General features: G+C 42.3%; 1 protein-coding gene across 3 annotated transcripts in view; it reads left to right on the top strand.

The window, feature by feature from the left end:
• Positions 1-3,366: 3,366 nt before the first annotated feature.
• The window catches only part of nhsa (Nance-Horan syndrome a (congenital cataracts and dental anomalies)), a 68,261-nt gene continuing 44,741 nt past the window's right edge, over positions 3,367-26,886 (top strand). For all 3 annotated transcript variants that reach the window (XM_017304493.2, XM_008407547.3, XM_008407546.3), the window contains exon 1: positions 3,367-4,244. In XM_017304493.2, coding sequence (XP_017159982.1) covers positions 3,935-4,244 — 310 coding nt within the window. In that variant the 5' untranslated portion in view covers positions 3,367-3,934. The remainder of the gene's footprint in view (positions 4,245-26,886) is intronic.

Consider the following 26,886-nt stretch of genomic DNA (forward strand, 5'->3'; position numbering starts at 1 on the left):
TGCCTGACTGATCCTTTTTTTCATTGCTGCAAAGCTTATGTGTAAATCTGACTCGTTACTCTGAACGATGCAGATGTTGGAAGAACCAGCAAGAGCTTCCAATCGGATGCTAAAACGATTATTCTGACAGAAATCTCAGGAGTTTTCTTCTGTTAGTATTTACAACCACAACACAAGCAGTGGAGGATATTGTTTCAAAAGTAGTTGTGAGCTGCAAAAATTTTATGAAAAACTCAAATTGTCAAATTCAAATGTATTTATTTGTCAAGAGACATTAATCAACATCATACAACGCAACTGTGCACAATTTAGCTAAAATGAGCAAATTTTCATCTGTAGTTTCTTCAGTTGTTAAAACCAACCTAAAATTGGTTATTAAAAGATTAATAGTATTTTTAGGAATATTTAAATTTGTATGTATTGGGGGCTTTCACTTTTTTAATTTATGGTGATGATAAATCCTGTCACATACCCTTTCACATTACTTCAAATGAAGCAAATTTTTTAAAACATTCTTAACATAACCAACTGCTTAAAGGGGTTAAATCCAATTAATTTATTCGATTAAAGTCGACATTGTAATTCGCTATACACCCAAATATTCACTGGACCTAGCTTAATTGTTAGCAAAACCTTGACCAACGTCAAATTATATTCACTTATCTATTTCAATTAATTACAATGTTACAGTTTACACTGTTCAGATTTAAAGTCACAGAAGATGCGTTTCCATTAGCCATAATATTGCCCAAACTGAAATTACGAAAATAAATTTGGAAAACGCGCGCGCGTGCGCACACACACACGCACGCACACACACACACGCGCACACACACACACAAATAAAAAAACACGTTTTTCGATGAAAAATGTATATCGAAAAAAGCGAGTGGTTTTTCAACGGTATCGAAATAGATGTATTTCGCAAAACTTTAATGGAAACACTATTTTCGCACCCCACGAGTCACGTGAGCAACAACCAGACGTCACCACCGGCGGAAACGACGAAGAAGACGACAGGAAGCGGTAGGAGGTGGATGTTTTTTTGTTGTTGTTTTTTTCTGGATAATGTGACGCTGGCTCGTCGCTCGGAGTGAGCCGGAGTGGACGAACGAGCCTAACAGCTTGCTGTTCCTCCAAACTATAACCAATATTTACCTGCTGCATTAACCTTCAGGGTCTCCTCTTATACTCATAGGTTTTGTTTCTTACGCTTCACGAGAGAGCTGCAAGTATTCATGCAAACAGACAGCTTAGCTGGGGGCATTTCTCACTCAACTATAAATACCACTTAAAAGTGTTCGCTTTGCATCGCCAGATGACAGCTGCACGGCAAGGGGAAACTACTATATGCCAGTTGTGTGTGTGGGCTCTAAGTATACGCCTGCTTAATATAATTGCAACCCCAGCTGACTCCCACTTAGTCTGCTGCTGGGTTATTACCATTAATGAAGAATCAAGCTGGAGACGGTGAGACTTGACGCTCTCAAGCACCAATCCACAGTGACAGAAAGGTCATTAAAATGTGTCGAAGTAGCTTGAAGAAGTGGAAAACATTGCAGTAACTTGACGCTTTGTGTCTGTTCGAGCCCACACGCTGAAGCCAACTCTTCTCACAATGTAGATTACCAGCTTTTATGTGTTCAAGTTTGCTCTTTTGTGGCCGCAACATTACTCTAAGATGACGACATACGCCACGTCTCTCGTCCCTCCTTTGTCCCCAAGCCGGGCGTTTGCAAAGGTTGCACTTCTGCTGTGGACATTAGCTAGGCCACGGGGCGCGCTTTCGGACCGCCACCTCTTTCCATTCTGGCTCCGTCAGCTGGTGGGATTTAGCTAAACACTCATTCAGCAAAAGTGAATGTGGTCCAGTCCAGGCTGTCGGTCCTCCACACCGGGGTGAAAGCAACAATCGCCTATTAGAAAAAAAGGCAAAAAATGCACTGAGGTGGGAAGGAATTCCTGTTAATAAGAGGAAAAACTTAGCATAAGAATTTAAAATCTTTTAACTGCCAACATTTGTGAGAATTGGGATTAGTAACTAAATTCTCCTTGAAGGTGTGTCTAACATTTTTTTTTTTTTTTTTTAAAGATTTTTACATATTTGTGAAAATCATCTGCCGGTCTGTTTCTCTGCCAGTAGCTCACCAAACTTGATTGACAACGCTAAGGCCCGCCTCCTTTCTCTGGCTGTTTTTGATCAATCATTGCTTTCATCTTTTATCTATTTTTTCTTTCTTTTTTTTTAAATTGGGGATGCACGATATATCGGCTTTAACATCAATATCATCCGATGTTGGTTGTTTTTTAACGTATTGGTATCGACCTCTTAAGTAAAACCAGGCCAATTTTAATAACCAATATTTATTTCCATGTTGTTGCCCTTTGTGTTTCAGGAGGGAAGGGGTTTGGTCATGTGATACTGATTATAGGAGCTTGTTTTGAGTCAACAATTCCTTAATATTAATATTTTTAATTCTACTGGCAGATTATTTCACTTATAACAGGACATTTTCCTCATGTTTTTAGTGAAATAATCTGCCAGTGGAACCAGTGCTTTTTAATCAATATTAAGGAATTATTGACCTCTTAATGCTCCTAAATCTTGCTGAAAAGTTATGTAAATTACAAAACTTTAATTTTGTAAAGATCTCGAAAGATCTTCCTTAACAGAGGCGGCCCAAGCCTTTTTGGGGCCGTAAGTGCATTTTCATTTGAGTCCCCCCAAGTCAACATATCAACACCAGATTCTTTATCATTCCCAAGTTATTTTATATATGTGGTATAGCTACGATAATTAGCATTAGCATCATTTGCAATTAGCTGCATCATAACAGTGTTATGGTTGTTGATTTTAACATCACAGGAGTAGCAACCTAAAAAAATTATTTAGATTTTAAAATTCAGAGTGGTGTTTAGGTGTGCCATAATACTTTAATTATTTGAAACTCAAAGACTAAATTTACAATAAACAAATGAACAAGTTTGATATCTTACAAATATTTCCCCAACAGTGGCAGCAGCTAATGGCAGGAATAATTAATTAATCTATTATTTGTGTGAAAACTATAAAAGAAATATAGAAATCATTTCTCACAGTTAGTTTGTATTATTCTTTATTATTCTAAATATTGATTTCCCCCCACCCCCATTATGGTGCCTCCACACCACCAGGGAGGCCCACATACAAAGCAGCTGCTTAACCCTCATATGCCTTGGGCCAGAATTGTTCCCTAACAATGTTTTACTTTAACAACTTTTCACAGTAATATTTTTTTCCCTCATTATTCAGTTTGGATTAAATATCTTTTTCTCCTTATGAATAAATGTATTCGAAATGAAGGTCAGATTTATCACGTTTCAGTTGGAAATGCTGCTGTTACAATAAAATATAATTTTACTTTAAGGCATTTTGTATGTTGCTTTTAGGGGTTTCAACCTTTTTTTCCCCCCCACCAAAAGTGGCACTATACATAGCACTTAAGAATGGTTAATACTCAACACTGAAGGAGCGGCACTTAAGTAAATACGTTTAATAAACCTGTGATACAAATAGGTTGTCTACGGTTATTTAATTTCTCCTTAGTGAACTGGACTGACCGTAGTTTGCTATCTCTCTTCATTACACATTCACACTTCAGACTCCGGGTCCCCTTGGAAATCCATTCCAGGTTTTACCCGCTGCCTCTTTTTTAAAAACCACCTCTAGTTTAGAGGAGTGAAAAACACACCAGGATTAGGGCAGCAGATGACCCGGCGCAGCAGCCAGGAGCACACCAGTCCTCTCCCTGACAAGCGAAAGGGATGGGGGGCATCAGCCGCAGCTGAGCTCCGAACGGCTGGACCAGGGGGAGCGAGGGGACACAGCAGCTTTTTGCCCCCACTTGGGTGACTTTGCTGGATTTCTTACCCCCTTACTCCTCTCCACAACACCATGCCATTTGCCAAAAGAGCCGTGAAGCCCCAGTTACTGTGCAGGTATCGAAGCCCAAGCGAGGTGGTGGTGGAGCAGCAGCAGCAGCAGGAGGAGGGTCTGCTTTTCGAGGATCTGGTCTCCATCAGTAATGTGGCTCTGTCCCGGACCCTGCGGCAGCTGTCGGACCTGGCCAAACATGCCTGCTCCATTTTCCAGGAGCTGGAAAACGACCTGGCGTCCACCAACCAGCGGGTCAGGGGGCTTCAGGGGAAAATTACCCAACTCCAGCAGTGCTGCTCCGAGCTGGACCCCAAACAGGAGGCAGTGCGTGAGTATAGCGCTCCACACTCGCACACGGCGCGCGCGTCTAGCTTCTTTCTCTCAGGAGAGCATGCACGAGGACGCAATTTTTTCTTTCTTTTTCTTTTTAAACAACTTTTAGACTAAACTTAAAGAACTTTATCTAACAAATATAGCTAACTGTAAAAAGCTTCAGCTCGCTAAGCTATGTTTATTTTAATATATTCGGAAACACGTTTCCATTTTTAAAGTTAATTTTCGTTGTAGCAGTCTTCAAGTTTGGCTCAGTGGTAGGGGCGTATGACGTTGTCTTCACCTCATGTCAGCAGCTCTGTAAAACCAGCTATTACGCTGTTGTTTCTCTTCCAAAGAACGTCCTTCAGTAGCTCTGTCATTGTGACTTTATAACAAGCATGTGTCAGCTAACACTGCCAAATGACGCACTTCGCTCCGTGCGGGGAAGCGCTTCCACTGGTCCTGTTTTCCCCTCTAACTTCATCAGAACTCAGAGCCGGCCCAATAAAACACGGGGCCTTGAGAAGAGTTTGATTCTGCCCTCTCCACCCCCCTAATGTTTATGAACATAATTTTCCAGCTATATGTTTCAACTCTGAGCATTAAAAAGTAAGGATGTTATGGTGCATTGATTTGTACTGACAAGTCAGATTAAATTTTTTAATTTTTTTTATTTCTCAGTCAAAAAAACAACAAAAACACTGGGGGAAAAAACCCTGGAAATGATATCATTATCAATAGGTTTTCAGAGTTAGCTAAAATGTTTTTGCTCCATTTTTTTTCTTTAATATTAATAAAACACAATTGCAGAGGTCATCAAAAGACACAGACACATGCACAATTTCTTATTTAAATCAAGAAAACATGGTGTCAATCAGTTGTGTTTTAAATAGTGAATTGACATGTAAAGGTCAAAAGGTCAGTTCCCCTCCTCTAAATGCTCACACAATGACAAGTCAAACAAATACAAGTCAGTCCATAAATACCCGTTTGTTTGGTCCGGCAGCCGTTTTATTTGGTTATATTCACAAGCAGAACCGCAATCTAAATTTTTTATTTATAAAGTTTTGAGGCTCATCCTATGTAGCGCCAAGTAAAAGTTGAAGGTTTTCTGTGTGAGAAGTTGAGCGATCTTTGGGGCTCCTCTGCTGACCTGGGATGCTAAACAGCAGCTTAGTTTGCTTCTATCTCAGGCTGGCTGCCCAAAGTCAAACTCTGTAGTGTTGTAGGAGTTAATCCTCGCATAAATATATATATTTTTTCTTTCTTCCTGCTTCATACGGTAAAGTTCGATTGGCCGATTTGGCAGGAACTCATTACCCTGATACCATGGGAAGGCGGTTGGATATTTATAAAGGTGTGTATTTGTGTGTGTGTGTGTATGAGCGCGGCGTCCACAGCTTTGGACACACCCCAGCAGATTTTAACCCACTTCACTTTAGGTTCAGCAAGTCCTTGCACGTTCCCCCAGACCCCTGCTTCCTGTGGTCTCTAAATGGGTAATTTTGCCTTGAGGTATTTATGTGTGGCATGGATAGCTTTCTACTGCAACCCCCCTCCCCCAACTTTGAAAAAAAAAAATAGAAAGAAAAGCCTGACCCCTTTTAAAGCCAATTTAAACACACTGCAGTACGCAGTCTGCAGAGATTCTTTATTTCGACAGCGAGTTGCTGGTTTGTTTTGCTTTCATGCATAGTTGTGCTGTGATACGCAGGCTAGCGTTTCTGTTCATTCTTGCAGACTGTTTATGTCTGATTTCAGAGCTGTCAGTTGTTGTTTGCGAGTACTTTCCCTGTGAGGAAACTTGCAAAATTATTTCTAGAAGAGCATACATAAATATTATGCAACATCAGGGTGTGGAAAGGTTAAGCCTCGAATTTCTGAATGGATTTCTGGATGCGATAGTATCTTGCGTGCCATGTTTTCTTTTTCTTTCTTTCTTTCCTGTTAACCCCCTTTTGCTTTTAATTGCTCTTAATTGTTCTTTTCGTTGTAACGGTGTCAGGCGCAGTCTTTAACAACAGAACCCCGGTCCCATCTGAATGACAATCGGTGTAAATGGAGCAGTCCAAGGCACGGAGGGGTGGGTTGGGTGGGACGTCCACGAGGTGAAATCTAGAGGAATGCACCGCTGAGGAGTTGTTTGTCACGCTGAAGGAGCAGGCAGATGTTAAACCTGCTGTTAAAGCCTTGGAGCTGCTCGTTGTCATAAACAACCTGCAGGTAACATGGAGTTAGCCTGGGAGTGCATCAGATAAACAGCATTTGAGGTGACGTTAAATATAGCCGAAGGCCATGAGGTAAAATTTACGTAGGCGAACGTCGTTTCTTTTTTTTTTCTTCCAAGATGTTGATTTATGTAGATTGTCACAACTGCTTCCCCGCTTCCGCCGGATGCACGGCACCTTTTCAAAGTAAAAGCAAAAGCCCTTTTGAGTCAGAACTTAACGAAACACTTTTTGCTGAAGCTAGAGTCTCTTTGGAGTGCATCTCTACCAGCTTTGCTCGTCTAGAGTCTGAAGGTTTTTGATAAAAGTGGTCAAGCTGAGTCAGATTGGCGAGAGATCATCTGTGAAGGTTATTATGCAAGTCTTGCCACGAATTCTCAGTAGCGTTTAGGTCTGGACTTTGACTGGACCATTCTAAACATAACAATTTTTTGATCCAAACCCTTCATTGCAGCTCAGATCAATGCTCCCCTTAACTGGCCCGTAAACAGTCTTAATAGTGTTGGAGTTGTGTCATACCGGATGTGTTCTGGGTACATTTTGCTTTAATCGAACTCTAGTCCGTTTGTCTAGAAAGTCCGTTTTGTTTGGGGAGATGTGAATGCGCAATTGACCTCTGATGAGGACCAAACCAGAACTAAACCTGGCGCCTGGCAAATAGCCCCCCCGCCCTATGTTTGGACAGCTCTCCCATGACACCCCATCGACATCTTCCCAGGACTACCATCAGATCTCATCAGGCAGACTGTCCCACCTTGGAGTTTCTAGCCGGGTTTCATGTTACCCCGGCTCAGTTTGGAGGAGTAGCTGTAATGCTGGAAGCCTTCTGGCTTCTCTGGTCGCGCAGCACATGGCTGGCACTTTGAGCGCATTCCTCATGGCAGACTGTGCCCCAGGAAAACAGTAGTTACGCAGCTCAAACTGAGTTAAACTCAACAGCAAACAGGAGAGCAATAATAACTCATCATCCCTCTCTCGCGCTGTCAGATTCTGCACAGCCATTAAGAAAAAAGAAGAAGCAGAGTCTAATCTTGTGATAAGACATATCTGCGGCGAAACATAAACAATCCATAAAACTGTAAAAGTCAAGATGATACTGAGCTGTTTCTATCTTTGCAGGATGAGTATAAATATGTCCTTGCTGTGTAATTTTTGGAAAGAATTCATGACCTCACGTTTAAGAATATAGCACCAGAAACATGCCTCCTCTTTTGTAAGAGTATTCTTCGATGAACTCTTAAGAAAACTAGACCTTCTTGAAGAAATATATATAAAAAAATTAACCAAACGATTGAGAACGTTGTCCTGAAGTCACTTGGCAACACCTGTAGTTGCCCATTAATGTCATTCGGTGGTTTTCAACACGTAGAATCAATGATTTACACATGTGGGGGCCGGGAGCAGGAAGTTTCTCACTCCATTACTTGAAGGTATTTCAGGGCATCCCTTTGCACTGTTTTCCATCTACCAGATCAGCTCATGAAAAATGACTGAACCTCGTTAAATAATGCGCTGCAGTTGCTCTCTACCCCATCATTAGCAGTTCTGTGAGCTTCAGCGCCCTGGAACTCAGAGTTTCCCCGTGTGGACGGCAGTAGCTCTGCTGCTCTCCGCTCCACAGGAAAGCACGCTCGCTTGCTGACTCTGCCTGCTGAATTTGATTGACCCAGTCCATCCATTACTGGGACTTTGATGTGCTAAGTGAGGCCGTATCGACGAGTCAATGTGCATTTTATCCGAGGCCAGTGTCGGTCAATGCTGGAGTCATCCGTAGAGCTACGGTTAATGTATGTTGTCAGTGCGAAATTAAATTTGCATTTAACGGCGTCATATCGGTTAGTAAATAAAAGTCAAACGATCTACACATCTTTGCTATTAAAAGACACCCATAAGTATATTTATACTTTGCCACAAGACATGTAATAAACACACGAAAGTGTGTGGAAAATGGTCAGATGAGACCAAAACTTTGTTTTTGGCCTTTATGCAAAATACCGTGTGTGGCAGAAAACACAATACAGATCACTCGCAATAAAATACTAAACTTCAAAAAGCTCCCACATACTTCATCTAAAGCCCAACAGTCTTACAACCAGGATACGCAGTCGTGATTACGGGCCATTTGCATTCACACACACCTTTCATACTATGATATGAAAGGTGATGAGCCTTCTGCTTCAGCGTACGTCACGCCCCTGTCCAGAGACATGGGCGTAGACAGACTTTTTGTCACTCAACTGTACATTTTCAAATGTACATATTGAGCAAAATTTCTGCTGGATTCCCTCTATCTTCCTGGGTCATCTATTTTGGTTTTACCAAATATCAAAGAGCACGCCACACTTTTCTACAGACGAGCCTCCTCCCATTCAGTTTCTATCCAGGGGTTTTTATTCATTTCACAGTTTTATTGTTGTAGTAGTTATTTTGTGAAAAACTGTCCAAATGTATAAGTCAGACAAACATTCCTCAATCATATTCGTGTCTCCTGCAGATAGAAAAACCGAACAGTGGAAGCAGACTATCAACACTGATGTTAGGGTGCATTTTCACATAAAATATGGTAACAAACTTCTGATCAATCATACAACACTCACACAACGCAGCTCTTTCAAAATAATTCGATTGAGGCCTGGTGTCGAGTTCGGATGGCGGATGCCTCTCTGTGAACAAAATGACGCAATTTCTGTCACGGGTCTACGTTAGTGGTAGCCGATTTCTAAAGTTGGAATAAAGTATACCGAGGCCTCAACGGGGACAGGGTCACTGGTCGGATTTTTAAAACCAAAAGTTGTTTCTGGAGCACCAGAAGTGAACCCACCTTCACAGAGAAAATCCTTCACAGCTTAGAGACTGCAAAATGTCTGTGCAGACCTAATTATGAAGTTCAACAGATACAAAGACTTCTAATAACTCACACCAAGAAGATGATAAAGGTAACTTGGGTCTGCAGCCTCTAGCTCTCTTTTCTCTTTCATTAACAGAACCATTTGCATACTTCTGCAGGTCCAGGCAACCAGCTATTGATATACTAGTCTTGCTAATTACAGTGCAGATTTCAAAGTCTTTGCTCAGTCATTCCTGCGCCCTCCCTCTCCATCCTCCCTTTCCCAGGCAGGCAGCGAGAAAACCTCAGCCAGCCTTGATGCTGCAACTTGTTTCCTTTCATCTGTCATACGGCTGATGTCACTCCTTTCTGCTGCCTTTTGGCATTTCGTTTTGAACTAAAGCACATGCATTGATGAAATATTAAAAGTGCTGTTGGTGTACCATGCAGGACTGAAGATCTCCTACACAACCGGGGTCTCTGTACCTCCGGTGGATCCCTGGGCAGCAAATCCAGGCGGTTTCTGCTGAACTGCTCTGTCAGGTCAAGCATTCCAGAAAGCCAGTGGCCAGGAAACCACACTGCTGCTTCTTCACTTCTGGGACCTGTTTCCCCTTAATTGGCCCTTAGTGCTTGTGTTATTAGGTTGGAGGGGGTAGAAACGAGAGGCCAGGGTTCGTTTATTGAAGGAGTCATTCCCTTCAAATGAAGGGTGAGGCGTTTCAGTGCTTGAGAGAAATGTGTGACTTATTACATCTTGCGTTCCTGCGGTGAGACCATTGACCAGAACAAGTGTTCCTGAGTCAGTTCTAATCCTTTGGCTCGCAGCCTGTATATTTTCAGGTGAGTGTGCTAACATTTGGACAAAAGGCGCCTCTCTGCCGGCGCCTGTGTGAGAAGAGTTTCTGCTTTTGTAACGTCAAATTCCCTTAGAGGACGACGAGTCTTAGTTTGTTGTTGGAAATGGGAGATTTTTTTTTTGTTTGTTTGTTTTTTTTCAAGGTTGCTGAATTTGTGGGTCGTGACAGGTTACCTCACCGCCCTGAGGTGTGGAAGTAAAATGTCTCCCCACACATGTAAACTTAACCCTTATTGGAAACATTTCCCCATCACTCATTGTTTATGTAGTTCTGAGTATGGGACTGAAACACCAGGGGTATAATTAAAGTCCGCACTAAAGTAAAAGGCTGTCTGGGGGGGCTAAGTCATCTACCCACTGACCTTAAAAGCCTGTCGACCTCCTCACCGCCTCCACGCCCCCATCTATACACACACCACTGAAACAAAAGCTCCAACACGGCCACCCCCATTTTTTTCTTATCACCGGCCTTTTAAAGACCTGCTCGCCCAATTAAGAGTGGATTTTGACATGATATCGGTTGACCACAGGTCAGCAAACCTGCAAGACGCAGAGCAGGGTCTGGTCTGACTGAACTGCCACCGTTAACTAAATAAAGTAAACAAAGCCTTTGGTTCAGGTTGTTACTCCTGACTGGAGACGAAGTGAGCCGTGAAAAGCTCTGCGGCTACTTTTTTGAAGTCTTTCTCTTTTTTTTTTTACTTAATAAATCTGCTGCCACACTGTTTCCTTTCTTACCAAGTATGTTGGTATCTTGGTAAAAAAGATGCCAACATCTACATTCATCTTTTATCCATCCCAAATGTTGCTATCAACCAATGTTCCAAGCTGCAATATCGGTATTGTATTGAACGTGATAAGGCTGTATCTGCTGAACACCTGTAACATTAAGCCATGTGAAATAAAACCCTTTTTTTTCTGTTTTTGGCCGCTCGCCATCTGCTCAGCCTTCAGTCCAAGCCCCATCTGGAGCCGCTATTCCTAATGCTGATGCAGAAACGACTCTTGCTTTGCCAAAGATCAAATTTATTTGCTCTCCAGATCTTAACTTCAGGGAGTTTGTGTTTCACCGCCTCTCGCCACATTCCTTTCCTTGGCAACCTGGAGAAATATTGACAGCTGAGATGGACCAAAGAAACCATAAAAAACTGTCTGCTGCTCTTTGTTTCACCGCGGCAAGACAGAAGCATTTCGCTCTGCTCGCGCCAGCTTCTTTTCCTCCCTCAGCTTCTGTACTTGAGGTCATTCGATATCCCCCTCGACTAACGGCTCCGTCACAAAGGCATATTTAAAGGTTATGTAACAGAACTGCGAGTGAATACGCATCTCTGGATCAGGAAAAGGAAGATTAAAAAAAAAAAAAAGAAACGAAGGAAGGCTCTTATGATCTCTCCTGTTCCTGACTGTTGGAGGAGATTAGTAGGAAGCAAGAGATAAAGGATCTTACATTAATTGATGAGTCACAGGTTTTAAAGATAAAAGCTTTATGGTAAGCAAATCCCCCCCCGTGCTCTGTTTAAAAGGCTTTACTCTTTCCAACAGAAACTTAAACCGGAGCAGTGAACCATAGAACGTTTTACGTCCGCAGCTCTCGTGTGATTTTAAACTCTTTTGAAAGACACCCTCATGCAACTCCACCGAGCAGACAGAGAACAGAAACTGATATTGAAGCTAAATCCCAGGAAGGAAGCACATGTGGATCTGTAGTCTCTGCCATGCAGGTGTTTAGACTGGGATCTGGGAGGAATGTGAACCCCCCCCACCCCCCCATGCCGCTGCGTACAGCCACACACACCAGCCAGGTTGAGTCTTTTAAAGTTGAAAGAGCCTCTTCATCCATCATCTTGCCATCATGTCAGTGCTGCAAAAATGGGAAGCACCTGTTGGATATCAGGGTATGTGAACATAACTTCACAGGTTTAGGGTTGGTTTGGTTTTTTTCCCCCTCCTCTGGCACTTAGATTTTCTTTCCGTCTAAAACCGCCTGTTCCCATCTTAATCCCGTTCATCCGACTGGAGCAACAGGTTCGTCCAGATTTGGATTACTGCACACGATGAAAACAGGCTTACGAGAAACGTTCGACCTCAGAAAAAAACACGTAGTAAACGTTACCACGCCGACGCCACACTAACACACTCACTTGCGGCGAAGGTTGAATTATTTATTCATTACATTAATGGATGAAGTCGCATAAAAAACGGTCAGTTTAATAGGAAATACTCTCCCCACAGTGTGGAAGCAGAGCCTGGGTGTTTCTGGAATTTGAGTTTTTTTTTGTTGTTTTTTCCTCACCAAGGAGCCATTTAAGAGGGAAACGCTGAAGCATGGGGTGGAGACAGCGGTGGTAGCCATGTTGGCCACAACTGTCACTGAAATGTTTTACTGCTGTCTTGCCTTTCCTTCTGCAGTTTCTCTGCATGTGGTGCTGCATTAGCCAAAACAACAACAACTCTAAAACAGGAGCCTCAGTTAGTAGGGATCTTCAGTCGAGTTCAAATTGCCCCTACGGAAAAAAATCCGGAACTTCACTCACTTAAGGCCAAGTTCTTTTCTTTTTATTTTTTTTCACGCTGTTATCTGCTCTCCGCTGTTCTAGTGGCATCCTGTGGGCCTTCTGTTGTCACACTGATTTGTGCTTTTAGCTCCGGTGGTTTATGTAGGTTGGGACTGACTGGTGGAGTGTTTGTCAGTGAGCATCAGTGACCTGGATACTGACGTCTCGGCGCGCCGGCTTTTGTCACTTTTACTCTCTCTCTCTCTCAAAATATTTCTAATTTTGCCTGTAGAGCCAGCCACAGTTTTATATTTCCACTTCTCAAAAGTTCACCAGAGTGTCGTCACTGGCACGAGCGTGACGAAGAGCATGTTAGGCCTAGTAAAAGTCCTTTAACCACCTCCGCCGAGAGAATATTTAGCTCTCAAGATTTTATCAGGCAGTAAGTGAAAGTGGAAGTTAAACAACATGGAATAAGCCTCATAAAAACAGATAATTTTACCTTTGAATGTGAAGAAGTCTTTAAGAATGTGAAACGTTGCTTCAGTGACTGAGTATTGAGGATTTTGTCTGGAATAAGAAAAATAGTTTAAGTCCAGATTTACATAGTTTTGATTTTCTTTGCCTTCCAGTCCTCTTCATTGTGCTTAAAAGCCCAAACATGTTCACCCTTGTTTGACTTTTGCTTCTTCCTTCATTGCCTTCCTTTTTAAGGGACCAGTTCCTCACCATCTACATTCATCTTTTATCCTTGCCATTAATTTCTGTGCCTCTGCTCCCCCGGGCATTTTTTATACTCTGTTCTCACTCAAAGCTCTCACTCTCTGAGCTTCTGGGTCTCTATCATTTTTTTCTTTCTCTCTCCCAGTTTCTTATTTTGGGAATCAGCCAGTCCTGCTCCCAGCAGCCCCACTGGCTAGAGTGCTGGGATATAAAAATGGATGACCTGCCCTCCATTATGCTCCTCGTAGTGTGCTCAGCTTGAAACATTTAGCTACCCTAAAAAGCGGTGCTTTCATGCTCGGCGTGAAGATGCGTTGATTAATATTTGATTCAGTTTCCCCAGGCTAATGCGTACCTGAATCACACACCTGCCGGGCGCCTTTCTAAATCCAGAATCCAAGCTTTTCTGTTTTCTTGGCTTGTGGCTCATCATGGCAGTCAAAATGCCACCAGCTCAAAATAAAGAATTCATTAGATTTCCCAATAAAGCTTTCAGTTTCGGTCTGACCATTTTCACTAAGCTCATGACACAAACTTCCACAAACAGAGAGAGAGAAAAAGAGAGAGAGCCTTTATAAGAACAGGAAACTTTTATCACCAAGTCCGCCACCGCGTTTCCAAGAAGTTGTTTCTCAAGATCCAGTTTCCAACATACAGACTCACTGCTCACTGGGGAGCTGGTGGGGACTTCCACCGACATCCGAGCACTGGAAACACTGGACTGAATGAGGCGCTGCATTGTTGCGAGGCATGGTGCAGAAACGGTTAAAGGCCCGCACCCCATCTGTTTAGATTCTGACATACCACGGCATTTTGGCACTCCAGAACCATCCTGGTTGGCAAACTGCAGCGTAATCCGCCATTAGAGACTGCAAATACGTTTACTGGACACCCGAGAAGCCAGGGGATAGAAAGTCCGTCAGTCATCAAGAGCAGGGATAACACCCACTTGATGAGCGGCATTGATGGCTGGGAAGAGGAGTAGAGGAAAAAAGTAAGACGATATTTTTGGTCAAACCCAGATTTATATCATCCATCAAAATCTGCTGAATGGTTCTTGTGATGCGTTGCCCAGTCTGTGTTGGCAAACCCCTCTCTACACCAGGATTCATTTATTGTAGAACATGTCGCTGCGAAGTTTAGACTTCATGTCTGGCTTTGTGTGACGCTAGATCACATCAACGTTTATCAGGTTTTCAACTCTTCCTTCAAAAAGCAATCATAAAGTCTGATTAGTGTAATTTGTCCCAAACATTAACTTTACAATACATTTACACAGTGCTAAGCCCCTTTTGGTCACTCGCGAGTAAGTCGCGATATTTTCCCGCCCGGTCTCAGGGTTTCGGCTGTCTCCACTGCCAGACCCCATGAGAAATAATTGCTGGAAGTAACGTTTTATGGCGAGCCATTCATGGGAAAAGCGAGGGCCGGTGTCTGCGGTTGCGTCACAGGACTCACGGACGGGTTGCCCTGTTTTGGATTAAGGACTTTGTGGAGTCTGAACGGAGTATTATTTCTCTCTGGCTGCTCTGGAGATGGCAGCCGGTTGGGCTGAATGAGGAGGAAAGCACCCAGAAGGTGCGCCTGGGTCCTTACTAGCCGAGAAAGTCCCCATGTGTTGGCTGCCAGCCTGGAGGCTCGTAAGCGCCGTGGAAGGTGTCTCTCATCAGAGGCACACCCTGTTCATTTAGGAATCCTGCTAAAATCCAACCAGATGTGTCGATTTGTTTCGTTTGCTGTGATTCTTTTTTCTTTTCTTACAAACGAACGGCCTGCAGCTCTTGGATTAAGCAATATGTTATTCAAACACACTAGAAGATTTAGACCAGGGAAATTGTTTTTGATACAGAATGAGACAGGCATATCTCAAAAGATAAAATCTTGTAAGTTAAAGGAAAAGTTATATTATTTTGTTAAAAAATATAAATTTCTCTGTAGTCAGTTGAAAAATGTTTATTGGCAAAAAATCAGTCAGCCTTTGTGCATGTTTTTCACTGGTGTTTTGATGATTTATCGTCGGTGGTGAACTCTCTTTGAGGTTGGAAGGTCTCCTGGCCATCGCCCTCATCTTTAGCTCCCTCCACTGATTCTCTAAGCTGATTCTTTAAGTTTGCACTCTGGCCTAGCCGCTCCAAAATCCTAATATTAACTCCATTCAGAAGAGAAGTATTGATCAATTCAACCCTATTGGTACTATAAACCTACATATGTTAGGGGGATTAATAATTAACTCTGTTTATTAGTATATTTCCTTTAAGGATACACACATCAGTGTGCTGCTGGCCTTCTTTCTCCAATTTTTGAAAAGCATTCACCTGCCGATATTGACTTTAGCTGATTCTCATGCGTCTTTAAGAACTGTTTGCATAAACAATGTAAACAATCTTTGTAGCTATGCTGTTGCATCTTCATTATTTATATTGGGAGCAGGGGTGATGTCACACTGTGTGCCAGAGAGGGCAGGTGCTGTAAAACAAGGTTTTACTTCTTTAAAACGCAGCTAAAATAATTACAGAGATGACATTTTAAAATCCCGTTAGCATTTTATTTTAGCAGCTAGCTGGATTAGCCTGGTTGCCACATTGAAAATGCAGACCTTTAATTCTGTGTTTTCCAAAATCCAACATGTTCCTTGACAAGCTCGAAAGGATAAAAGCATCCTTAATGTAATACATGAATCCTTCCTGTTATCTGTGGAAGTACTTCTTGTTACTTTTGTTTCACTGTTTGCCTCTTTTCCTTTGGCAACAGCTCGGCTCAACTCGACTCGGTTCTTAGGCTTGGTACGTTCACTGATCAGAAAAAAACCTGGATTATTTCCGACCGACCAGTCACTGCTCAGGCCTGAAAATCAGCCTTTCAGGACATATATATATATATATATATATATATATATATATATATATATATATATATTTTTTTTTTTTTTTTTCAAACTCGTTTGCATACTTAGTGGCTCTTTGTTACTGTAGCTTACACCACTGAATAAAGGTGTTTTTTTATTTATATTAGGTAAATAATCCACATTTATCTATCTTTATTTGTATTTTTGCAAGGTCGTTCCTCCTCTTTGAACACTATAAATTTGACTAGACATCCTTTCAAAGCAGCCCGGGTGACATTTGCATTTAACCTCTGCTACATGTTGCGTCAAATGTGCTCAAATGCAACTCGGCCTTTCCCAAAACCGCAGCACACAATCCGCTTTGCACGCAGTTGCGTCTGTATTCACAGCTCCGAGAATGGGAGGACATGCAGGGATTTCCGTCCTGATGAGTTTCCACCTGCCACGTTACGGAAGCAGGTGAGCCCTGAAGAGAAAGTAAACAGAAACATGCCTGCATTATGATACAGACTATAAAGGCAGATGAAATGAAAAGCGGGTTCTGAATGACTGGCTGCCTTAAGCAGCCCGACATTAGAGGTAAAGGTCTGGCCTGCACACCAGCTGGCTGACTGGCTGGCTGCTGAGTTTCTTTCGGGGGCCCCTTTACCGTTCCAGAGTGGGGTGGGGGTGGGCACCTGTCCATTAGAGCTGGGAGTCTCTCTCCTCCACCTTAACACCAGCCCCAGTGTCACGGCTCTCCTGCTGGGCCGAAGTCTGGTACCTTCATCACCCAGCAGCTCATTACTAACAGAGTCCTCTGTGGCGGCGCTCATTCATCAATGGGAGGTCTCTCCATTCACTTTAATGTCCGCGCTGTTACCTTGGCAGCGCTTTGTGTGAGGGGAGTAATTTCCCAGCTACAGCCACTCGGGGAGGACGCATTCATGACTAGTGGTTTGAATTCTTTCACTACATTGTGTCCTCAAAGTGTGGCTGGCCCCCGTGTCTGTTTTATAGACCCTGCCACTCTTTCCCTCAGACTGAGCGCCACTGTGGCACCGGCCCCTGGCGGAAACGCCTCGTTTAAATCATTTCCGTTCGATTCCCATCGTAAAGCTGTTGTGTCGTTTGGCCCATGATGAGCCAGCCATTGTTAGCTTGCTCAGGGTGGGCTGAAGAGGTGAAGAATAGTCGTAATTCCTGGTTCTGATCACTGAATAGATCTAAAGGGTCAAAAATCAATTTCAGAATGCATTTCAGTTGTACTTCTTTGCCGCTCCTACTTAATGTATATTGCATTATGTGCCAACATGGTCACCGTATAGCATAGCTAGCCAGCTCCTTCTGTCTGAATGGAATGAGCTAGCATGAACATGAGGAGAGCGTGATTGTTGAAGATTTAATATAAATGCACTTTGGTTAAGACAGTCTGTATTTTATTTTCAGTCAGAGGTTAATACAATATGGTTGAATGAATTCTGTTTAATTTTAGGTAAAATTATATTTTGAATAATTCTTAAAGAACCAAGCAGCTAACCCAAGCAGCTAACATGTTTAAAACTAAATTACCATATTTTCCGCACTATAAGGCGCACCTAAAAACCTTCAATTTCCTCAAAAGCCGACAGTGCGCCTTATAATCCGGTGTGCCTTATATATGAACCAATATTGAGCCACAACACATCTAGCAACTACGGTAAGCAGCCGCCGACTTCATTTTCCCCCGTAGAAGAAGAAGTGTGCGGTGCATGCTGGGATAGTTGTCAGAACGCTGGTTTGTTAATAAAGTTTGATAATACATTTAAAGCCAGGGGGGAGGGGCGGGGGAAGAGAGACAGACTGCGGCGGCGGCGTGTCGGTTGGTCTGTGTTACCCAGAAAGCAGTTGGGCACAATATCACAATATCACAACACCAACACCGTGAGTGAAACAGTGACTGGGGCAGCCTACTATATAAAGTACTCGGGGACTACTTCTTTACAAATGTGGATGTGTAATAATAGAGTACGGAACACATTGGCAACCCAAACTGAAGCGTCTATTCTGTGTGCCTTATATATGAAAAAAGTTTTAAAATAGGCCATTCATTGAAGGTACGCCTTATAGTGCGGAAAATACGGTCGGTAACATAGATACTTGATTGTGCTATAAAATTACACTATGTGCCTGGAAAATACACAACACTGCCTCCCTAAATAAATGTTATATTTGTTTACATGATCTTTTCCTCTAGTCAGTCACATCATTTCAACAGAATCTCTAGGCTGTTTAAATAGAAAACAATTGGTTTCCAAAATGAAAATAATTTATGACTCAAATCGTGACCCAGAATCGAGTCAGAATCGAGTTGAATCACCCATCCAGTGGAATGTCAGGTTTGAGGAGTTGCTCGTTGTCAGAGGTTGCAGCGGAAACCGGGAGCAGACAAGGTGGATCAAAGACGGCTCGGTTCTGATGGAATAACACTTTGTAATTGGGAGCATATGCTGCAGCTCTCAGGAGATCCATGCTGCAGACAGAGAGCTAGGGGTGAACAAGGAGATATGCTGTGAAAAAAAAATTTTGCTGGAGTGTTTTTCAGAGCTTAAAATCACAATAAATACCCAGCTGCATACCCGGGCAGATTACAACATCTTAGCAGAAGCAACAACAGCTTTCTGTGTTTGTTTTTTTTTCTGCCCTCGCTCCGTGTGTGGTTTTCTTTTTCAGCTCACCAGCTCCCATCAGGTTAACCCTCCGTCTGAATGTGGGAACCTGTAAGATGCGACCCGGCGCAGGGGGCCATCTGTGACTCTGCAGATGGCCCCCGGCTTGTTAAAGTGGGCCACTATAGATATGGCCCTGTCATCAAACCCGGGGACGGGACAATGAGAGATTACGGATGTCTGATCTCTTAGTTTAAACGCGGTCTGAGGACTGCGGGACACGGGGAGGGGCCCGGTGCTGTGATCTTTGTTTTTTTGTTGTTGTTTTTTTTCTATTATCATCAAGGAAATATGAAGGCACAAAGTCACAGAGAGCAAGCAACGTCTCACTCTGAGAAAACTCAGTTGGACGATTTGGTCGGTTGTTTCCATGTTTCTCATGTTGCTTTCTTTTGTTTTGATCTTTTATGGTGGCTTTCAAGAGAATGGTAATCATTTACAGAAGCCTGAGCAGGAAAGTGGAGGTCCAAAAGAGAGAAAAAAATGCTTTGCCTGTTTTTACCTCTTCATTTTCAGCCTTGCATCAACCTTTGCTTCTACTCTTTCCTTCTCTTCGCCATGCCCAATTTAGTGTTTCTTGTTTTTTGTTGATATTGGTCATGAGCCAGAGGCCGATCTGCGTTCTCATCCTGCAGAGCAGCCAGACGGAGATGTTGTACCCTGGTTCAGAGTGTGGTTAGCAGGCAAAAAAGAGCAGATCTAGAAGATAGTGGTAACAGAAGAAAGGAATTTCATGGATCTTTTATCAGCGTGCCGACTTTTAAGGACTTTTATTGATGCAGTAATGTAACTCAATCTTGTTTGGTAGTCATTAGTTTTGGGGGGAAATCTCCTTGGTGTACTTTTTTTTTTTTTACCTTTTTTCTAGCTTTTTTTTACAGGCCTCGGAGGTTTATTAGAGGATATCAGTGAAATAACGGTCTCATGAAGACCAAGCGTCACACCAAACAGGACAGGGAGAAATTTGTTAAGACGTTTACAGTGGCAGTAGTCTATAAAACCATATCATCTCTTGCTTTTATCATCTCACCGTTTAGTCCATCTTCGTACAAATTTACAAGGAAATGACAGGCCACCTAAACCACCAGGGTTTCCCCCAGAAAACCTGCTAAGCCTGATGGTTGAGGCGCGATGGCGGTCCAACAGAATGTTTTTGTAGATCGGTGATTTGCCAGAAAACTGCAATCAGTGCATTTCTAACACTGATTGCTCAGGTGTGTCCAGCACTAGTCTTCAAGATCTACTGTCTCAAATCATATAATTGAATCGTACCATCAAGTTTGGCAAAGGCCTGCTAATAATCCATTTGGTTCAGGTGTGTTGAAGCAGGATTGACTCTATGACCTGTAAGTCAGTAGATCTCAAGGATTAGGGTTGGAGTCTCCTGTCCATTCATACACACAGGACTCAACCTTGTATTCAGCTCCTGGTTAAAAGACTGCTGGATCCAGGGTGTATTTAGAAGGTGTTTATTAGCCACTGAGCATTAGCTTCAACAGGCTGAGGCAGGTTCTGTCATTCGTCTCATTTAGCATCGCCGAGGCGCTGACTTCATACTGTTTAAGATTATTTATCTCTGCTGGGGAAAAACAACATGTGAATATCTGTCTCTTCATCTGTTTTGTAGTATCATCGCTCAGGGCCAGATCAGTGTCTACATTGGCATTGTGTCCAATTCTGACTTCTTGCACAATAATCACTTGACTTGTCCCCCTCCTCCCTTAGCTTTCGTGACCTCTGCCTCGACGATCCTTAAGAAATCCGAGATGTTGGGAAGGTTTCGAGAAGAAGGTTATCCCAGAGTGATTTACCTCTCTGTGTAAACCTCCCCCGATCCGCGGAACGCCTCTTAATTTATGTGCACAAACGTGGGAGGGGATAAGCCATTCTAAGGAATCTGTCAGGAGAATTTTGAATCCAGATCACCGGGTTTGCTTTCATCTGCATTGTTGCGACACTTTACTACACCACTGCAAGAGTGTGAGTCACTAATTGCAATTGTTACTTATTTTTGATTATGTCCTCAGAGCCGGATGTAAACTGTGACAACTGATAAGTTTTCACTGTGTAATGTGGTCTAGACTAGGCCTGTCAACATAAGCAATAAATGAATCGCATGATCAATTAATAGCATATATTTCCAATAGCATATCTTACCATTTTTTTCTTCTTTCTACCAAAACCTGGATGACAGAAGTCTTGAGTCTGATGCTTTGGTCTCAACTATCTAATTTTTTGAAGGACAGTTTTGTTTTACAGAGACTCCATAGCTCATTTTATTTGTTGTTTCTGTTGTTTATTTTGGATATTTAATGTCTTCCAGTTCCAGTGTCAAATGTTCATTAGAATATAAGTTTATTGATCCATGAGAATGCACTAAATGCCATTATCATTATATTAATTGAAAATAGCCTCAAAACAGCAATACATCGTTTATAGGAATAACTTCTGTGACAATTTATAGTCCAGCAAAATTAATCATCGTGACAATCGGTCTAGTCTAGACCAATATTTTCAAAATACTTGACAATTGCTTGACTGCGACGTTTATTGCCCTCCGATCATGTGATGTGGCGCCACACACACTGACTCAGGTCTCCTCCTGTACAGTTAGAACGACTCTAACCTGACTTCAGCCTATGGAGACGTCACCTTTACAGACGTAATTAAAGGGGTCGAGTCTGCTGTTCATCCCCTCAGTCACCACGCGTTCAGCGCTCCCATTATGTCACAGCCCGGAGATGCAACGCTCCTTCCCCATAAGTGTCATTTCTGCAGTCGTAACAGCAGCACGCAGGAGCGCATGCCTTCCCGGTGATGTAATACTCGTCCGGTCATGCCAATAAGCGAAGAACTACAGCGAGGTTCTCCTTTGAAAGGCGCTGGGGCAGCTGCGCCCCTCGCTCTCCATCTGTGAAGTGTGTACGTTCAACGCAGGCCTTTGTTGCGGGGTGCTGATGGAATTGACCCGGGGTCATGCCGCTGCGGCTTCCCCCTCTGTGAAAATATACACACTTTGCTGGCATTTCAATACAGTTTGATTTCAACCAGGTGTCTCCGTCCCTCAGCAGCTTGAGGAACGAGAGGCGTTGGCGTCGGAGTGGATCGTAGGGAGAAGCAGAAGCAGAGATGCATGTTGACGGAGGAATAAGGAGCGGCGTCGACAACGCCATCTGTCTGTTTGAGTGCGTTGAGATGGGGTGTCAGGCGAGCAATCTGTTTTCTTCCTGTCTGTTGTGCTGTTTCACGGGAAAGCGGGTGTTTATTGTTTGAACCTGAATGGCTTCACTGCTGTGTATTACCACTCTCGCTCATCGGCCTTGAACTTGTTTGGTGCCTGGGTGATACATCAAGATTGTTTACCTCATAAAAAAAATCACCTTCCGCTCCGACCAGATCTGTGTCGCTCAGGAAACCAGAGCCGGTTTGACGCGTTCCGGAGAGATTTAACGCTTGTTTGCAGTCGAAGGAGCACAGGTTTTAATGTAAACAGTTACCAAGCATAAATTAAAAAGATCTGTGGTGTGATTTGAACAAATATTTCAGTCTCAACATGTTTTTTGTTGTTGTTGTTGTTTTACACATCTTAATGTCCAGTACTTTTACTTCCTGTGCGGCGTTTGTCGGTTTGAATGTAGTGTGTGAAGCCCTGATCTGGTATGGTTTCCATGACAGCAAGCTCACTTGTTAGAAATGTGGCACCGATCAGATTTTTGTAGCCAATTTCCAACGTCCTATTTTTGTAAAATCTTGACCCTTTGGTAAAACTTTTGAAGCTGAAGATGTTTTTCTAGTCTTTATCATTTATAGTTTAGTGGAAGTCACTGACTAAAAACAAAAGGCAGATCTCTGTTACACATAGAACTCACATTGTATGAGTTCCTGGATCAGAAAACAGTCTGATCTTTACATTTCCAACCAGCTAAACGGAGGCAACTAAACTAAAAATCCTCCACTTTCGCTTCTCTGTCAGTTTCTCTGTGAATGTCTGATTTTTACCACAAAAGCAAATATTTTTTCTCAGTAATTGCTCAAAATCAAATCTAGTCAGCCTTGCTCATCTGAAGATAATTTTCTGTTTTCACTTCCAGTTTCTCACCAGTAATGAGCTTACTGCTCGATTGTATTGGCCGTAGCTGTTTAATAAAACCCCCCAAATACACATTGAAGTGTTTTGTAGCTGTAGCGTGATTTATTCAGCCGGTTCCATTTGTTGACTAACACTTGTAAATTAGTAGCCATTAAAAAGCACAAACAAAGTGATTTACACATGTGTTACTGTTGCGTTACTCTGGGTGTTTCATGGGTTTAATGAGTGAGTGGGTTGTTGGTGCTGCAATATCATGTTGCTCAAATGGTCATAGGAGGATGTTTGTGGGATGGGCCCGATCGCCGAGACAAAGGGCCTTTTCAGACGCTCTCTGGAGCAATTGGAAAATTTATGACAAGGTTTCAAAAGGTCAGTTTCCTCGTCAGATAGTGAGAGCTCACATGTAGCTTTTAAAATGTGAGGATGGATCAAGTATCTGCATGTTGTAAACTTTTAAGGGGGCAGTATTATGTATTTCCCAGGCATATAGTGGCACATTATAGCAAAATCAAGTAACTATGTTACCTTCAGTTGTTATAAAAATGCTATATACATCATGTGTCATCATGGGTGACTTAAAAGAAATTTGACTTTGTAGTTTTGCACTTTGAAATTGTGAATCTGTCTCTTTAAGAAGCTCCTGCTATTTCTGAAACGCTGCCTACAGGAAGTCATCACAACATGGCTATTAACCCTTTAGCAAGATTTTTACCAACGTTAAAACTGAGCAGTAGCTCCTATAATGAGCTCAGCAGATGCATAGTTCCACCAGGTGTTTGCTGATTGTTGCTGGCTAGTCTGAAGGAGCCTGGATGGGCTGCTCTGTGAGGTGGAAGCTTGGTAACTTGTGCTAGGTCCACCCAGGCATTTTGCACAGCTGGATGGTTGCCACAGGAGATTAAAGTATTCCTCAACCAGCCATGAAAGAATCAAAGCAACAATCCAGGTATGCTGTTATAAGGGAAAACCCTTATAACATGATGTAAAGCTAAAAAAAATTGATTTTTCATAAAAAGAAATCCCATCTAAGAACTCTAATGATTGCTTTATATCCCTAATGTTTTCTATGGGGATTTTGCTTATTGAGATTCCTTGTTCTATCTCTGCAAAGTGGTTCTTGAATGCCTAAAACATATGGTTCATCAGCCATTGCCATCATTCTAAAAAAAACTTTAAAAAAACACTTGATTTTCAAACTGCAGGGTGAGGGGGAACAGGGGCGATGGAGGACTCCCTCCCATTTGGATTTTTGCTTTCTGCGGACTCACAGCTACAGGAAACTGGAGGTGTGATTCAGTCACTCTGCTCATGCTCCTCGTCAGATATCGCACCACAGATAAGCTGCCTTTACGCCACGGAGAGTGACAAGCCTTGGAAACCCCAATCCACTGAGACTTCATTTCCTTCCACAAACAAACTGCGGAGGACCTATAGGGGGGGGTCCCAGTTACACCATGATTACCCCGTGATCTTAAATGCACTTGAGGTTCGCCATACAAACACACACCACACACACACACGCAGGCGTGTGTAGATTAGATCCGGGATTGTGGCAGGGGTTAACCAAGGTAAACATCACAATGACCCGCCTGTCGCTTCCATGTCATTTGAGTGGGATCCCACTAGGACTAGGGAGCGTGTATACAAGCTCCCTAGTCTCTCTGGTATTCCTCATTCTGTTTGAAAGTCGCCTGACGTTTTCTACATTGTTTGCAGTTTCCATCCACCCTGTGGGCGTATGATTGCGTTGGAGCCAGATTCTACGAGTCTGTTTGTAACGTTTCAGCAGAAATCACCAGTTCCACATGAGCATCTTTATATTTGTTCAGGGAGACGTTTTGTCCATTTTCTTTTGCAAATCAGCTCAAGCCCAGTCAGATTGGATGGCAGATGTCTCTGAACAGCTATCAGTCTTAACACAAATAAATTCACAGTGGGTTTTAGGTCTAGACTTTGACTAGGCCAATCTAACGTGAACGTGTTGATTTAAGTCACATTATTGTAGTTCAGGCAATGGGTGGGCGATATGGACTTAAAGTTTTATCTCGATATTTTGGGATACTATTGTGATTACAAAAGTGATGAAAAAAAAAATCTGATTACATTCTGATAACACAGTCACATAAAGCAGTGTGATTTACCATATTGGAGTGTAAGAATCCAATATGGCGATGCCCAAGTATCCATTGTTCTGTACCTCTTACAAATCTTGTTTTAAGCTGTAACTTCCACACGCAAACATCTCTTTAAATTTGTTCAGTTTAGAGTTGATTTTAGAAGTTCTCTTACAAGTGCGTGTTGTACGATACACGTTTTCACCACACTTACTGTTGTTGATGTGAGGAGCGGCCATATTGGATCTCGAGGTCAGCATTTAAAAACAGGGTTTCCCCCCGAAAACCTGCTAAGCCCTGTGGTAGAGGCACTGGAACAGTCATCCAGCGACCTATCAGGTTTTTGAGTTAAAAAATGTTTCAGGTTGACAGAAATTTTGAAAATATGATTAGGTCATTGTAAATGTGTTACTGGAAGACATTAACAAAACTCAAACAGCAACTTAGAAAAGGCAGACATGAAAAAATTAATAAATAAGCAATGCTTAGGGTGTAGTAAAGCCTGGTGGTCCGCCAAGCTTATAATACTCTCGGGGAAACCCTGAAAAATATTCTTTGGGACACGTTCCAGTTGATTTTTCTGACTCTGTGAAGTCAGAATTTCAAAGTTGCAGCATAACTCGCCCTCGGTTATCTGAGTATATGTCTTTTAAAAGTAACATCTTATTTAAGGATGTCAGAAAAAAGGGGGATGGACACAAATGTCTGGCAGTTAGTTTCTGTTTCTAAAACTCATTGAAAAACATTATTTTCCTTTTCTTTTCTTTTTTTCACCAAAGTACCCTATTTTATTTTGGTCTGTCAGATGAAAACTTTTTTAAATGCGTTGCAGTCGTATAACATAGATTATATCAAAGAGGAAAATTAACCTGAAATCCATTTTTGATTGAGATAACTTATTTACGTGACATCGCAGCACCGCAGTTAAATTTTTCCCTGTTTTGTTGTTTGTGTTTATGCAAATAACCAACACAGATCCTTTTTATCTGGGACACTCCTCGTCCCTAATCTGCTGGGGGGTTTTTTTTTAAAGGGGATCCCGCGTTAGGTGGCATACTTCTACCCCTGTAAAGTTCACTGTCAACCCATTCAGAGACAAAGCATGTGGGGAAAACCTCATTTCTTCTCATTAGCATTCAATCCAAATCTCAAGCCCCGCCCACGCCGGCGTGCGACTGACATCTGGTGTGTGGTTGACTGATGTCACCGACTCAAGCTGGCCTTTAATCGCGTTTTTGTTTAAAATATCTGCCGAGTCAGACGCTGGCCCGTTTCAGTCTGGGTAATAGTCTTTTTTATTAGGATTCACTTTCAATTAGTAGTTTCTGCATGAAACCCGACATGACTCAGCTAAAACCCTGCAAAAACAAAACAAAAAAAAATCCTTCCAATTATTGTTTTGTAGTTTCTAGAGCAAATAACTTACAAGTAAGTTTTCAGTAAGATATAGGAGCTTCTTTTAGGTTCATAATTATTGAATATTGATTTTTTAAAAAGTACTAGTTCCACTGACAGATTTTTTTCACTTAAAACATTGGAAGAATGTCTTGTTATAAGTGAAATAAGCGTGTATATCTTAGACGTTGTAAGTTAGTTGTCTTTTTTCAAGTGTCTAGTAAAAACTAGACCAAAACTACGTGGTAACATTTTGTGTTTTGACATTGCAGAGAAGAAAATCCATCAGTCAATGACAGGAAGTTGCTCTTATTAGTTGATATAAATCACACAAGTTCCTCTCTTTTTAAATCCAAGTTTCTTCCAAATCTATAAAAATATTTCCTCGGGCA

The sequence above is a fragment of the Poecilia reticulata genome, chromosome 4 (genome assembly GCF_904066995.2).
Source record: "Poecilia reticulata chromosome 4, P_reticulata-male-v2, whole genome shotgun sequence".
NCBI classification, from domain to species: domain Eukaryota; kingdom Metazoa; phylum Chordata; class Actinopteri; order Cyprinodontiformes; family Poeciliidae; genus Poecilia; species Poecilia reticulata.